General features: G+C 35.8%; 1 protein-coding gene across 31 annotated transcripts in view; it reads right to left on the bottom strand.

The window, feature by feature from the left end:
- RFX3 (regulatory factor X3) overlaps positions 1-16595 on the bottom strand; it is a 299451-nt gene that overhangs the window by 74621 nt on the left and 208235 nt on the right. For all 31 annotated transcript variants that reach the window (XM_028493929.1, XM_055087176.1, XM_024126911.2 and 28 more), the window contains one exon: positions 2108-2182. In XM_028493929.1, coding sequence (XP_028349730.1) covers positions 2108-2182 — 75 coding nt within the window. The remainder of the gene's footprint in view (positions 1-2107; positions 2183-16595) is intronic.

A 16595-nucleotide genomic window follows, 5' to 3' on the forward strand; every position in this document is an offset into this window, starting at 1 on the left:
TAACCATCTGTAGAATCATTCGTATTTCCAGAGACTTGACTATAAATGTGCTGTTTTTAAATAAACTTAACTGTACCTCAGAGGTGTAATAAAAGTGAATCAGGATATTTAGAGAAAGATTATCACTACATTAGCAACGTTTATGCCCACTCTCTATATACCGAAATGCCTCTGGCAGTTATAAACAGTACGGAAGAGTTGCCATGCTATGTAATAAAAAGTACAAAGCCATAGAATAACAAACATGTATCTGTTGTTTATGCAGCTTAATTCACACATTCATTAACATTAAATATTACTTCATGAATTTTACAAGAGAATAACAATGAAAAAAAAACCATATTTGAAAAGTTTCAAAAAACCAACAAATAAAAATATACAAAAATGTTCTTATATCCACATTACTGTTCATAAAAATACTAATTAAGATGGGTAATTCAAGTTAAAATTAAGCATATCACATATTTTACTAAAGTATATATCTCAAATGACAATGAGATGTGAATTGAATATCAAAGCACAACTTCATAGAAGTCTGAAAGTTCAAAAAAGGTAACTGGAAATTTCAGGATTCTTTTTCTTATATCCCTGCACATTTTCAACTAAAAATGAACAACATTTTCCCTTGCCATTTTCAAAACAAAACACCAGATGGTCCTCACGCCCTCCCCAAAACATACATACTAAAAGTATAGAGTAAATCAGCCTTTACACACAACCACAGACTCATGCTAGCACAGCAGGAATATACCTATGAAACATATAAAAGAGTGATGTACTGCATACAAACTTTCAGAAAGGGGAAAAATCATATTCCTTAAACTTTCAAAAGAAGGGCCAAGGTATATATTGTTTTATAATTTAGAATCTATAATTTTCACCAAAATTGTAGTCATTCTCTGAGTAGGTTAACTTGTTTTTATTTGTCATGATATACTTCCCTTTGAAAAAGAAACAAACCACTTCATCTAAAAATAAATGTGTAAGAACATACGGAAGTATTTTGTGTTATGTTGGAATATAAAATTTAAATGTTTGAAAATTCAAATATTTAAAAAGCACAGTGAAACATTTTCTATGAGCTAAATGTTTAAGGTTTATTGAAAAAAATAATGATATTTTATTTCACTTGGGTGATCCAATTTTGAACTTTTCAGTCACAAAATATGGGGAAGAATTAAAAATAATTTTATCTCCAAATTGAAGAATATATTGTCAGCTGGGAGGGAAAACTCTAATTCTTACTATATTGTTACTGACATTAATTTAGCAGAAGAACTGTCTAGACAGATTTAAATCATAGGTCTATTTACTTTTTCCCATATATTCAGAAATCATGATTACAAAATTTTTAATCAACATTTTCACTGAGTCCCCAAAATTTGAACATTTGATGAAAATGTTTATAGTTTCACAAATCGTCATCATTCTTCTTACACTCACCGGTGTTGTAGTGATGCTGCATCTGATAACAGTTAAAAGCTTTAAGAAATAGTAACAATAATCCTGTTTTATCTGAATTATTAGCAGTTTATGGTTCATCTAGAATCTCACTTCTTCTTTTGGCCCAGATTCATTTTTCTTTAGGTCTTAGAACCTGAGCTCATCTAGGTAGCTGTTTCCCGCTCATTTTATATAGTCTTACTAGTAAATAAATCATTTCAAACAGTTTATCATTGGGTTTGGCATTAACAATCTTTTTCCACTTAAAGAATATTACTGGTCATACAAATAGACACGACAATTTCTCTGTCTCAGACTCGAAGATGCAGATTACAAACATTTGCTTCACAGTAAATAAATATCACATTAGAAAAATTTAAATCATCAGTCACTTTTTACCAATATTTGGTAGCTTGTTATTAACTTGGAAATATATCTGTACCAAAACAGTAAAAAAACCTAGTGAAGTAGTATATTGGGGGCTCTATTTTTAGATATTCCACTGTGCAAAATTGCCATTAAGTGATACAGAGATCATAAGGGGCTGAGAAAGGAAGGTTAAGAAGCAAAATAAATAAGTAAATAAATAAAACAAGCATTTAGAAGCAAGCAACACATGCAGAACAAGCAAGAGATTAGTTTACATGAAGAAGAGGCAACTTACATGGCTGTTGAGAAGAGAGCTTCTGTGAGTGGACAGACCGTCAGACTTTTGCAGCGTCTCAATCGCCATTTCAATCTGATAATAGATGTCATTAAAAAAAGGGCTCAAGACAAGATAGTAATAAAAGGCTCACCAGAGAATTTTTGATAGATTCTTTAAAGTTCAATTTCTTCTTCAATGGTGGCTAATGAATAGCTCTCACTAAATGTGTATTTCCTCCTTCCTCCCCGCAATCCCAGAGAATAACATAAAAATAGGCACACTAATAATAAGCTCAATCACAAAAGTAAACCTTTTTGAATATTCCATAATTATAATAAGAAGGGAGACCTGAGAAGCAGGAACCCCAGAGGATTGTGCTAGTTAAAATATTCTTGACTTTCGTAGTTCAACACGTGAGAGAGTAACCGCTCTCTTTCTAAATAGTCTCCCACCCAAAGAGTATTTAATATTTGTTCCGTTCTGTCACAAAAGAAAACTACTACAGATTTGTGTTTTATTAATATGCATTAGTATTTTAATGCAAATGTGCAAAGACACCTTCATCAATGTTCAAAAGTTTCTAAATCTATCCATTCTTCTCTAAACGGTGTATTAAAATTTGGAAGTGGAGGGTCATTAGTATGAACACATTTAGATGTAATCATGGTCCCTACATCATAGTTTATTAGGGTGTGGTGGTGAGGCAGAGCTATTAGAAATGATAGCAGAAATGGAATGTAGAATAGAAGATAATTCAGAGCCAACAAAGAAAAGGGACAATCACAGAAACAGTTTTATTCTGTGTAATCTCAGCACACCATGAGCAATCCTAACACCTTAATTAAATAGCAGGTGCCAATAATAAATGAGATGCACTCTTGATAACCTCATATTTAAAGATCACTATCTCTCAGCTCCTAGCACTATAGCATTTACTGTAAGATCAGGTTCCAAACACCCTGTATTTGATTACTGGATTCTATTAACAATATTAACTACAGTTAAATTAAAAATCACACTATATAGGAAAGAAATCATTATTTTTATTTTTGCTATCTGATCAAATCAACATCCCTATAAGCAGTTATAAAATATATTTCTGGGGCTTCCCTGGTGGCGTAGTGGTTGAGAGTCCGCCTGCCGATGCAGGGGACACGGGTTCGTGCCCCGGTCCAGGAAGATCCCACATGCCGCGGAGCGGCTGGGCCCGTGTGCCATGGCCGCTGAGCCTGCACGTCCCGGGCCTGTGCTCGGCAACGGGAGAGGCCACAGCAGTGAGAGGCCCGCGAGAGAGGACGGCGTCCCAAAAAAAAAAAAAAAAAAAAAAAAAAAAAAAAAAAAAAAAAAAAAAATTTCAGGCTTTCAAACGTAGGTAACATACTTTACATTGGCTATGAAAATTAATGATGCCTTAAAATTTCAACGTACTGCCTCCCCCTACCAAAAAAAAAAAAAAAATGGATGGCAAAATCCATATCAAAGCAAAGTCTTTTTTTTTCCATCAGTTTTACAACTGCTTTATGGTGGAATACTTTATACACAGAATGTTCAGTCTCAATTATGTCAACATTAAATTTAATTTTCTTAGGAATTAGTAGCTTTAATTTTATGTTATTTCCCCAAGTTACTTGTTCTTCTTCCCTAGAGTTAATAAAATGTAATACAGAAAAGAATGTTAGGTAGAAATTACAGAAAAAATACTCTTAAAGTATATAATAATTCATAAGATGATATAATACAATTTATTATATGATTAAATTTTTTTTAATCACAAAATTAAGTAAACTGGCTTCTGAAACACTCTTTGCCAGATGGAAAGTTAATGTAGTTCATCATTATACTTGAAAATAAACTGAAGAAAATGATATTGTACAAAGCAAAAAAAAATTATGGCAAGAGTAATGTAAATGTAATGAGTAAACAAACATTTTACCAAAATGTTAAACTAAAACTATAAAGGAGCTCAGTATTACATCTCTTAAAAGGACATCAATAAGTGCTTTTGTTTTCAGAGAGAAAACATATATCGGGACTTCCCTGGTGGTCCAGTGGTTAAGATTTCGCCTTCCAACGCAGGGGATGTGGGTTTGATACCTGGTCCAGGAGCTAAGATCCCACATGCCTCACAGCCAAAAAACCAAAACATAAAAAACAGCAGAAGCAATATTGTAACAAATTCAATAGAGACTTTAAAAATGGCCCACATGAAAAACAACTAAACAAACAAACAAAAACAACCAAAAAAACATATATAAAAAGACAGCTGAAAAGCCTCATCCTCATGTGACTGTAAATCACTTCTAGGAAGAATTTGCTCAAAATTCAAATTTGCTAAAAATGCCTACATTTTCTTTAAAGTTTGAGTGTGGCAAATTTGAGGTTAGATTTCAGTCTACTTAAAAATAAAATGATCTGTATTTTGTGATTTTATAGGTTTAAGTGAAAGGTAAAAATTATCAAAAATATAATAGCTGAGCAATAATGAGGGAGAAGTCCATATCTGGCTTTGTTTGTTAACAGCAATTTTTATTTCTTTATGACTAAAGGATTTGTGGTTGTTTTTGACAATTAAAAAATAAGTGTGGTAAATAAACATTTTCCATTTCTTCCCTAAACTAATTAAGCTTTAGACTATGAGTATACCTTAGCTTTTTTTTAAAAAAATCAATTATCTGAACTAAGGTACAGTGCCCAGTTGTATCTCTTACTGAATAATCATCCTAGGACTGAATCGTCAATAGTGCATATTTCTTCTCCACGATTATCTAATGCTAGGATACATGGTGCTTGGCAGTTTAGACTGGTTCATGATGATCCTGAACTATTGCCTCATAATCAGATAAGAAGCTATGGCAACTCCTCTGAGATCAAATGATGGGATGTTCCATTTGAGATGAGATGTTCAGCATGGAAAGACAGGCTTATAGAGCATTAAGTGCCATTACTGGAGTGGGTGAGACTTACAACTCCCTATGTGAAAGAGCAGGTAAGAAACTGATAACCATTCCAGCCACAATGAGCACATGAATTCTTAGAAAAATCAGTCTTTTCTGGAAGATTAAGAAAAGATTGTTAGCAATACACTAGGGATGAATTAAAACCCTCCAGGTTCGCCAGCTAAAACAGGATTCCCATGAGAATGGGAATCTGCTCTGAGGGTGGTTATCAGTCAAAGACAGAAACCCTTGGTCCAGTGCTACTGCAGAAACACTTTCTGAAACTGGAGAAGAGGATTTTGCACTGTGTTTAGACACACCACTGAAATATTAGAGGACGGGCAGGCTTCTGGGGCAGAAAAGTGATAGAGATCAATGAAAAGTCTTCCAGCCATAGGAATTATAAGTGTGAGACCACCAGCCTCAGATGCTACCCCAACAGAATGCCTGACAAAGTCTGAAGAGTCAGAGCTCAGGTAATGTGGAGAGCTTCCTACATGCATAGGCCAGGTTTCTTTCTGACCGCACATTAGCAGAAAGATGAAAGACCTCTTTGCAGTGTGTCCCGTGACAAGGCACTACAGAGCATAATTCGAAAAATCAGACCTGGTTTGAGCACTTGCTGAGAGTAGTTCACAGTTAGGACTATTCAGGAAAACAGACTTTCACCAGAGAGTGCAGGGACACCCATGAGTTTTGCTGTGAGTGAAGCTTAATTTGGGCGAAGAAAGAGAGGAAGGTAATACTAGTTGCCATGAGAAAACAATGTCTGACCTTGTGTCACCAGTTAGGAACTGTAGAATTAAAGTGAATACAGGTGTGACTCAGCTCCCCCAACCAAACACTGAATTCTCAAAAGACAGGATTCCAGGGAATGGTATAAGTGGTTTCCCTCATTTGGGCACAAGTGGTTTCCCTCCATACTAAGAATGGAGTGCTAGTTAAAGACTATGACAACTATTTTTTCTTCTGAAATAGAGAGTGGCATGGTCACAAGTGGGATAAAAATATGACCACATAGCAACAGGAAGACCTTAGTTCTTGCGTGGTAGATTCGAGGAAAAAAATACCTGGGCTCTGTAAGGCAGAAGAAACCCCTATTTGTTTGGAATATAGAAAGTATGCATGTCTGTTGCAGACTGCACCAGTGAAGAAACTCTTCCATGATTTCTCAGGAATTAGGAACAGAAATCAGTAGAACAGGGAGAAGCTGTATTTCACATCCATGAGGAAAAGAAATAAAGCTCAGTGGAGCTCCTACAAAGATACAGCAAACCCTCTAAGAAGGACCTGAAGGGGACAGGGTACCTATTACCTGATGGGGGATAGATACACAGTATGATTAAACATGTGGCCTAAAACACAGGCTGCAGACTCTTTCCCAGTCACTCAAATGCTAATGCTGCCTTGTTGGAATCCAGGGACATGTGGAGAGTCTAAGCACCCAAGGTCACTTGAGGCTTGTAAGATATCCACCCAAGAATCAGTGTACTGAAAAGGACAACAGAGAAAAGTCACACCTAATCCCTTAGGAAAAGAGGTTGAGAGAGCAGAGAAGAGGGGTCAAATGATGTCTGGATGTCCAGTAAATATTCTGTTTATATTCTCCTTTCCCAAGCTCAAAGAAGAGATCAATATTATACTTTTACTAAGGCAGCAAATACTTCTTTTCATTATTTATTTATTTATTTAAACATCTTTATTGGAGTATAATTGCTTTGCAATGTTGTGTTAGTTTCTGCTGCATATCAAAGTGAATCAGCTGTACATATACATATATCCCCATATCCCCTCCCTCTTGTGTCTCCCTCCCACCCTCCCTATCCCACCCCTCTAGGTGGTTGCAAAGCACCAAGCTGATCTCACTGTGCTATGCAGCTGCTTCCCACTAGCTATCTGTTTTACATCTGGTAGTGTATATATGTCAGTGCTACTCTCTCACTTTGTCCCAGCTTACCCCTCCCCCTCCGCTCCGTGTCCTCAAGTCCATTCTCTACATCTGCGTCTTTATTCCTGTCCTGCCCCTAGGTTCATCAGAACCATTTTTTTTTTTTAAGATTCCATATGTATGTGTTAGCATACGGTATTTGTTTTTCTCCTGACTTACTTCACTTTGTATGACAGACTCTAGGTCCATCCACCTCATTTCAAATAACTCAATTTCGTTTCTTTTTATGGCTGAGGAATATTCCATTGTATACATGTGCCACATCTTCTTTATCCATTCATCTGTCTATGGACACTTAGGTTGCTTCCACATTCTGGCTATTGTAAATAGTGCTGCAATGAACATTGTGGTACATGTCTCTTTGAATTATGGTTTTCTCAGGGTATATGCCCAGTAGTGGGATTGCGGGGTCATATGGTAGCTCTATTTATAGTTTTTTAAGGAACCTCCATACTGTTCTCCATAATGACTGTATCAATTTACATTCCCACCAACAGTGCAAGAGGGTTCCCTTTTCTGCACACCCTCTTCAGCATTTACTGTTTGTAGATTTTTTGATTCTGGCCATTCTGACCGGTGTGAGGTGATACCTCATTGTGGTTTTGATTTGCATTTCTCTAATGATTAGTGATGTTGAGCATTCTTTCATGTGTTTGTTGGCAATCTGTATGTCTTCTTTGGAGAAAGGTCTATTTAGGTCTTCCGCCCATTTTTGGATTGGGTTGTTTGTTGATATTGAGCTGCATGAGCTGCTTGTATATTTTGGACATTAACCCTTTGTCAGTTGCTTCGTTTGCAAATATATTCTCCCATTCTGAGGGCTATATTTTCATCTTGCTTATTGTTTCCTTAAGGCAGCAAATACTTTTAAAGAGAACAATGTAAGAAGAAAAAAAAAGCATTTCCCCATTATTTATAATTCCCCATCGTTATTTATTATTGGTATTTATAGCTCCCCATTGCCTTTTTTTTTTAAATTTATTTTTATTTTTGGCTGTGTTGGGTCTTTGTTTCTGTGCGAGGGCTTTCTCTAGTTGTGGCAAGCGGGGGCCACTCTTCATCGCGGTGCGCGGGCCTCTCACTATCGCGGCCTCTCTTGTTGCGGAGCACAGGCTCCAGACATGCAGGCTCAGTAGTTGTGGCTCACGGGCCTAGATGCTCCGCGGCATGTGGGATACTCCCAGACCAGGGCTCGAACCCGTGTCCCCCGCATTAGCAGGCAGACTCTCAACCACTGCGCCACCAGGGAAGCCCCCCATTGCCTTTTAAGGAAAGAGAATCCTTATCACAGGATGGCCCCTTGTTTTGCAGAGTTAGTATCAGGTTTAAGTGCTCTGCTGAAGGGTTGAGAGATTTGAGGAGACGGGGATCTGGGCACACTGGCGGTGAATGCTCATTGGTAGAATGAATGGACAGACTGGGGGGGACCGGTTGTGCAGAGAGGCTTTGAGGGACTGTGCTATGGACAGCATGACGCTAAACCTCAGCTCTTTCCTCTACAACATCTTCAGTAAAATTGATGCCACTCACAGATACTTCAGGTACAAGTAATCAAGACTGGCTGGAGCACAGGGTTCATTTAGGGGCAGCTGATGATGTCAAAAAGGTAAACCTCAGTTTCAAATGCAGGGAAATGTGGAGCGGTTCGGAGCCTTTTTAAAATTGTTGATATTAATTTTATCATCACCATTATTTACTTCTAACAGAAAGAGTTATTTATTTTTAAGTAACTTTGGAAACAATTGTTTTAGAGCTAACCTTATTTCAAACGTCAGGATACATCAATGTTGAGGAATGCCAATCACCCTCAATAAAAAAGGAATAGGAAGACTGATCTCAAAATGAGAGGTGCTGAGTCTTTTGCGTGAGTTGCATGGGGCAAAAAAGAGGATTCCCTGTACATGTGATTTATATACACATTATGCACATCTATTCAGTGGCCCAAATAGAATATGATATATGTGGACAATTAGGACTTTGTCTTAATGTAAACATCAGCCAGTCATTCAATTACATTCCAATAAGACAGAAGGAAAAAGAACAATTATATCATCTTATTCATTGTCTTTATAGGTCAAGGCATATTCTCTTGACCCTGAAATGGCTTTTTAATCTTTTTTAAAGACTGAAGGTCAAGATTGATATATTCAACTACCACTATAATTAAAATTGGTCTCATGGTAGAAATTATTTCCTTTCTAGAACTGTTTAAGAAAGTGACTTAAAAATAGAAGTCATACTATAATGCTTTATGATTTATAAAGCCTTTTTACATTAATTCTCATTTGATCTTCACAACTTTGTGAAATAGCAAAGGCAAGCAATATTATCTCCTTTTCACAGATCAGAAAATTGAGGCTCTCTGGGATTGGGGGACTTTCTTGAGATTACATAGGTATTAACTGTGAGATTGGAATCCAAGGTTTATCACTCTGAATTCAACAGTATTTCCATTTTATACAAATATAACAAGAATATAAATCAAGAGGAAATATCACTGTTTTTAATGAAACTATCTTCTGAGGAGTAGCTTGCAAAATTAAAATTTGCTAAATGATTTACTGTTAACAAGATTTACTTTCCAATAGGAAAGGGTTTACATATGATTAATAAGCATTACTTGAAAATGATTTCAAAGTGATCAAGTTACAAAGCAACAAAAACTTTTAAATGGATAGTTAAATTTTACTCATCGTAAAAACAGTTATATAATGATTGAATTTTCTTGTTAATACAGGTTGTTCTGTTAACCTCACCAGTTAACACTTTCTTAGAGAAACAGCATTTTTGTTTCCTTGTGAAAGAACAGTAAATTCTTTAGAGAAACCCAATGAAGAGAATACACTTAAGACTGGAAATTTCCTTTGGGGTAATTTTTCTCCTGAACTGTAAGACTTGACATTTTGCTTGTATTTGAGATCAAGTAAGACAGAAACAATTTCTACTTGGTGGCTTGTTCAGAAAAAGTATCTGTGACTGCTGACATGAGCATGTGACCAGCGCCCTTATACCTGTTAGAAATGACCACCTCCTGGTGTGTAAGTGTGTGTTGGGTGGCGGGGGACTTCTACAGCAAGTACCTCAACCAGGAACACAAAGGAAACAAACCCTTTCACTTTACATGTAGTCTATAGAATCACAACCCAGGTTTTTCTCCAAGAGTGGTCCTAGACACTTGTTAGAATTATCTGGGCACTTGTTAGCAATGCAAAACAACAACAACAACTAAAAACCAAAAAAAAGAATGGACACTGAAGTCTGGTGGCTCATATCTGTACTGCTAATGGTTTGATCTCTTCTTCAATTTGTCCAAAGCAGCGCTTTTCAGAAAGTAAGGTGTAACCCATTAGTAGGTTATGAAATCAACTATCCTGACCAGCACTTTTTAAAAATTAAAGAAATCAAATAGAGTAGAAAATACTCAAATGTCCTGGCACACAGTACAAGTAAGTATTGTTTCCTGGAACTTTGGTTTCAGTCCTCTGTCTATGAATGTATATATATATATATATATATATATATATATATATATATATATATATATATAAAAAATAGTCGTGTGTATATATAGATGTATACTCATGAATGTATGCATGTATGTATGTGTATGAGTACTGGGCCACAAAGTAAAGGTATTTCTCATTATAGATTGTGGCCCTCAAACTTTGAATGCCCTGCACGAAGCAGTTAAATCAGTTCCCTTCTAGTAATTGGATCCCTTCTAAGGATCTACAGGTGTCTCTTGGGCCCACGTGTCCCTGCAATGCAGATAGAAACAGCTCACTGAGGCTAAAGCTGTGAATATGATACCGCTCTGTAAGTTGTATATTCAAGTGATATAGAAATCAACATATGAATATATTACTCCACAGCAATATTAAAAAGAAGCTTAACTCAGATATTCAGGACAGGTTGTTCTTTTAACTCTTAAAAAAATTAAAAATGCCCAGAAAACACACCTAGCCAGCTTTGCTTTTCATCTCCTCTTGAGTAAAAGCTAAGACAAAATCTTAACCTTACACTAAGCATTTAGAGCAAAGGCGGCTTAGGTCTTGCAAACGCTTAACTACATGAAATATTTTTTATTCACTGATAATTTTATGACATCTAGAGAAAAAAATTTTAATCATTATGCTTTCAGCCTGAAGTTTTGGCAATTTTATACCACCTAAAGCTATTTTGAAATATTGATAAGAAAAAACATATAGAGAAGATACTTGCATGAACTGAACGTTCTGAGAACATTTGGTTTAACTAAGTGAACTGAAACCAAGACTGTTGTATTGGGCTTCCACTGATTATTCTGTAAAGCCTACATCCCTCCACCCTCACCAGGACTTTGTGAAACTGGCATTACTGATGTGTGACAATAAAACTAATTTTGAGATATCAACTGTATAAGCACTCAGAGCTACAATTACCCTTTAGAAATCTGCTGGGTTAGGATTAAGTGATAGGATTTAAGGCCAAGTTGATATTTTCAAATTTAAGATTTCAAATCTGCCTTTTGCAGATTATTGAGTACTAAGAACATTTTCACTTTGTATTTAGTTCATATAATCACTAAACCAGAGGTTTCCTCAAAGTGTAATTCTGGATCAGCATTACCAGAGTCACCAGGTGCTTATAAGAAATGCACATCTTGGGTCCTTCTCCACAATGAATCAAAAGCCTTGGGGGTGGGGTCCAGCCATGCATTTAATCAATGCTCTACACATAATGTACACTCAAGTTTGAGAACATTGCACTAAAACATAATCAAATTTATTTTCTTTGCCAGGGTCAGACCGCAATTAATACTTCGGGGAGAATAAGTAGGGAGGTAACAGGCATTCCTAAAATGGCCCTTGCTAACTCTGTTTAAAGGGTGGTTTTAAAGTTTTAAGTATTATTTGGATCTTTGCTATTTTCATTCTTTTTCATTCTCTTGCTATCCAATCCTATCCAGCATTTAGACAATTTTGCAATTTATATTAGTACCATAATCAGAAGGTAAGCACAATTTTTGTGAATCTAAAATTAATCAATTTACTACATATTAACATTTGTGATTTTAAAAATAATGTGATGAGAAAGAAAATGAAACTAACCACTTAAAAGAAGTTTGGGGGCTATTTGTAGATTTCTATTTTTGCCTTGGAGGATTAAGGTACCTTTCAGTGATGAAATTAGCTCCATTACTCATATTGTAAACCTCTATATTCATAGAAGCACAGTGGCTGGTCAATAGTGATTGCTCAATAAATGTTTGAGAGAGTGAGTGATTAAAGAGAATAATCCAGGGGCTTCCCTGGTGGCGCAGTGGTTGCGCGTCCGCCTGCCGATGCAGGGGAGCCGGGTTCGCGCCCCGGTCTGGGAGGATCCCGCATGCCGCGGAGCGGCTGGGCCCGTGGGCCATGGCCGCTGTGCCTGCGCGTCCGGAGCCTGTGCTCCGCAGCGGGAGGGGCCGCAGCGGAGGGAGGCCCGCATACCACAAAAAAAAAAAAAGAGAATAATCCAGACTCTAAGTACATGAATATACCAAACATTCACCTTCACTCCAAAATATTGAATAAGAATGGCTCTAGAAATCTTTACTAAATTTAATGCGTGTTTTCATTCTCTAAACTTTCAACCGTCTAATAAAGAAGGATTTTTTCTGAAACCTAGGATCAAGGTTTAACTTGAATCATGATACCTCATAGACAATCTTTATACTGGGCACATAAAGAAAGGGTTGTTTCAGTTACATGCATTTGGGTAGCATGACCAAATAGATACACTTTATAATCATTAAGAGCTTGCCTAAGATTTTTAAAAATAATAAATCACTTTTGTTGAATAGAAAATATATTCACATGCCTCCCATCTTTTTTTTCCTTCATTCCTTCTTCTAGAGGTATCTTTGTACTTACTTAAGCATACAGAAATGTATATTTCTATTTAAATGCACACATGCGCCATGCACAGGCACACGCAAGCACACACACACACACACACACACACACATTACTCCTTGCTTTTTCATTTAACAATATATTTGGAGATCTTTCCATGTCTATCTCTCTATCTACACATATGTAAACACATACACACACTGCCTCACTCTTTTTAATGGCTGTATAAAATTCCACTGAATGGACAAATGCACTAAAACGTATTTAACTATTTCTCCGCTGATAGACAATTAGGCTTCTTCCAATCTTTTTCTAATACAAATAACTCTACAATGAATATAGTTGTTTATGCAGCATTTCACATATGTACGAGTATCATCAGTGGATTAAATTCCTAGAAGTACTCTCTGAGTCAGTGGTTATGTATAGTTTCAATCTTAATAAAAATTTCCTTATTGCTCTCCAATCCTGTACCAATTTAGATTACTATGAACAATGAGACTGCCTGTTTCTTTACACCTTTGCCAAGGTTTACTAACTTTTTAACTTTGCCTGTGTGGGAGATGAAAAATGGTATCTCTTTGTAGTTTATTTTTCATTTCCTTTTCAGTGAACTGCTTCTTCAAATGCTTTCCTCATTTTGGTCTCTTTTTTTTCTGAAGGATTTCTACGAGTGGTCTATATATTAAACGAATTCATGCTTTGAATATAACATTTCAAAACTTTATGCGAGGTTGTTGTTTCACTGTTGCCTTTTGTTGCTGTGGTTTCTGTCATATGGAATGTTTTTACTTTTATGTAGTTGATCACATCAGTGTATTTTTTTGTAGGATCTGAATTTTACATCATGTTTCCCCACTATAACAGAACAATAATAAAAAAAATTTTCCATCCAAGTGAAATTAATTTTTATATAAGGAGTAATGTATGGAACCAATCTAATTTTCTTTTAAAAATAGTTATCCAGTTGTCCCAAGCATCATTTATCAATAATTCATCATTTCTCTATTGACAGGCAATGCCACATCTGCCATATGTTGTATTCTTATATGCATTTGGCCTATTTATGGTCTTTAGTCTATTACTGGCCTATACTGGTCTATTCATGTGCCTAGACAATTCTGTTTTAATTATTAATTTTATATATGTTTGAACAACTGGTAGGGCTGTTTGTGCCCCACACCACACATCATTATTTTTCTTTTTATACAACTTTCTTCACTATTCTTGCGTGTTTATTTATGTAAACAGCCTTTCTTTTTTCTTTTTTTTGCAGTACACGGGCCTCTCACTGTTGTGGCCTCTCCCATTGCGGAGCACAGGCTCCGGACGCGCAGGCTCAGCGGCCATGGCTCACGGGCCTAGACGCTCCGCGGCATGTGGGATCTTCCCGGACCGGGGCACGAACCTGTATCCCCTGCATCGGCAGGCGGACTCTCAACCACTGCGCCACCAGGGAAGCCCAATAGCCTTTCTTATAAAAGAAAAAAATCTATTGGTATCTTGATTAGGATCATATAAAAAATTTTAAGTTAATTTAGGGAGATTCAAAATGTTTGATACTGAAACTTCTCTTTCAATTACTCAAGCTTCTTTCTGTGTCCCTTAGGAACTTTAAAAAGTTTTATTCAGCAGCTGGATCTTGCACATATATTGTTAGTTTACTGCCTGGTATATCCTGAGTTTATTATGAGATCTTTGCTCATATTATTTTCTAGCTACTGTCATTTGTATTTAGAAAAGCTATTGATTTCTTTGTGTATTAATTTTGTACTAAGTCACTTTACTAAATTCTCTTATTATTTGTTATAGTTTTTCATTTGATTCTCTGTGATTTTTATCAGGTACACAATCATATCATCTGCGAATTCTGACCTCTTTACCTCCTTCCTAATTTTATATCTCCTTCTCTTATCTAATTGCATCTTTCCTACAATTTTGAAAGCACAATTAAAAATCACATCTTCCTTTCTCACAAGGCAGATGGGAAAAGTTACTAAAACTTATAGGGGGTAAATTTAAAATAAATGAGTTAAATTATTTTAACATTCAACAGATAGATTACAAAATCCCTAGCCCATGAAATTTTGGGGCACCAACAGTTATAATTTTTAAAAACCTAGATTTTAAGAGAAACCAAATAATTCCATAGCCAATAAATACAACTGTAGTTATGCATACTGAGAAAGTGGTAACCAAATCACATGCTTTTGGAGGATGAACTCATAAACATGGGAACATGGAGAAACTCCCTTTCATTTGAGAATTGATAATTGGTCATAGGCATCGTTTTGAATTTTCCCTCATTAAAATAAAAGACATGGGCCAGTGGAACAGGCAGTATTAAATTTTATGGGTCTAATACTGACTCATATGAAACTCACAGATGACAGTATATTTTAATTTGCCACCAATACATTTCATATTTTATCTGGATCACCTAGTCTCCATAAATGAAACATTAGTGATTTTTTTCCTTCAAAATCTACAGTAGTTTCAAACTAGTAAATTAACTTGCAATTTGATTTATAAATATAAGGATAAAGTTAAAGTTATACAACAGGTCACCTGGAACATAGTTTACTTCCATATTTATAAGTAGGATATGCAAACATCATTAAACCTTCCTACTCTAGATTTTGGATGAAATAGAATCTAGCCATTTCTGGCATGTTGCAACACACCTGTGGTTCTGAAATGCTGTTTCAGTATGAAATAGCTAAAAATTAAAATAACTCATTGTATTTTGCTTTAGAAGGGAATCCATCAGCTGTGCTCAGGAGGAGCTGAAGGCCCCTGTCATTCTGTTTGTCTTAACCTTCTAGTTTATCAAGATTTCTAGGAGTAGAATGTCTTACAGTCTTAACCATAAAATTACTGCCTCTAGATCTTATCAGCTTCAAGGCTGGAGCAGTGTGAAACTGACAGCTGAATGGAATATAGATGAAGCAATGGAGACTACTAGTCATTCAAAGTCCCATTTTATTAAGTGCTTTGAAAATGAGGTCCCAGAACCTTCAGTCAATTTAGGATTTAGTGCAGAAAGCAGAAGATTTGTGGTACTCTCTCTGAGGAGTTTTATCTGAGAGCTCAGGTTGGCCTGGGAAAATGGGACACAGGAAAACAGAAAATACTAAGATCATAATGGACATACATACTTCTGCCAAAATAAGTGGAGAAAGTAGTTTTGCTTGACTTTCATTTTTAAATCATTCAGGCTAAGTGTAAAACTAAGAAAATTATTTAAAATAGAAATTTATTATTTCTGTAATATGTAATATATAAAATAACTGTGATTTATGTATAAAATCACATTTCTAACAAAAACTTTCTTCCAAGCATATCTTTATATATGACAATTACAGAGAAATTTTTGTTTCATGTGACTATGTTGCTTTTCTATCTCTATATAGCCATAAGAAGTAATCCAACATTATTTTAACATTTTTTACCCTTTGGTAAGAAGAATGGACAGTTCAGCTCTTTCTAATATAGCCATTTCCCCATAAATATAAAGAAGCCCTTCAAGTATTGATATAAAAAAATCTCTGACACACACCGTTAGGTGGGAAAAAAGGCAAGATTCAGTATTTTTGTTACTATTCATAAAAAAAAAAAAAAATGCTAATGGGAGGGAAAGCGAGACATTCTGCTTGTACATTCAGAGAATAACTCCAGAGTGATACTCAAAGAACTTGATAACTTTGATTGCCTCTAAGGAGAAGAACTGAGGAACAGGAGTGAGA

This window comes from Physeter macrocephalus, chromosome 9 (genome assembly GCF_002837175.3).
Source record: "Physeter macrocephalus isolate SW-GA chromosome 9, ASM283717v5, whole genome shotgun sequence".
NCBI lineage: Eukaryota > Metazoa > Chordata > Mammalia > Artiodactyla > Physeteridae > Physeter > Physeter macrocephalus.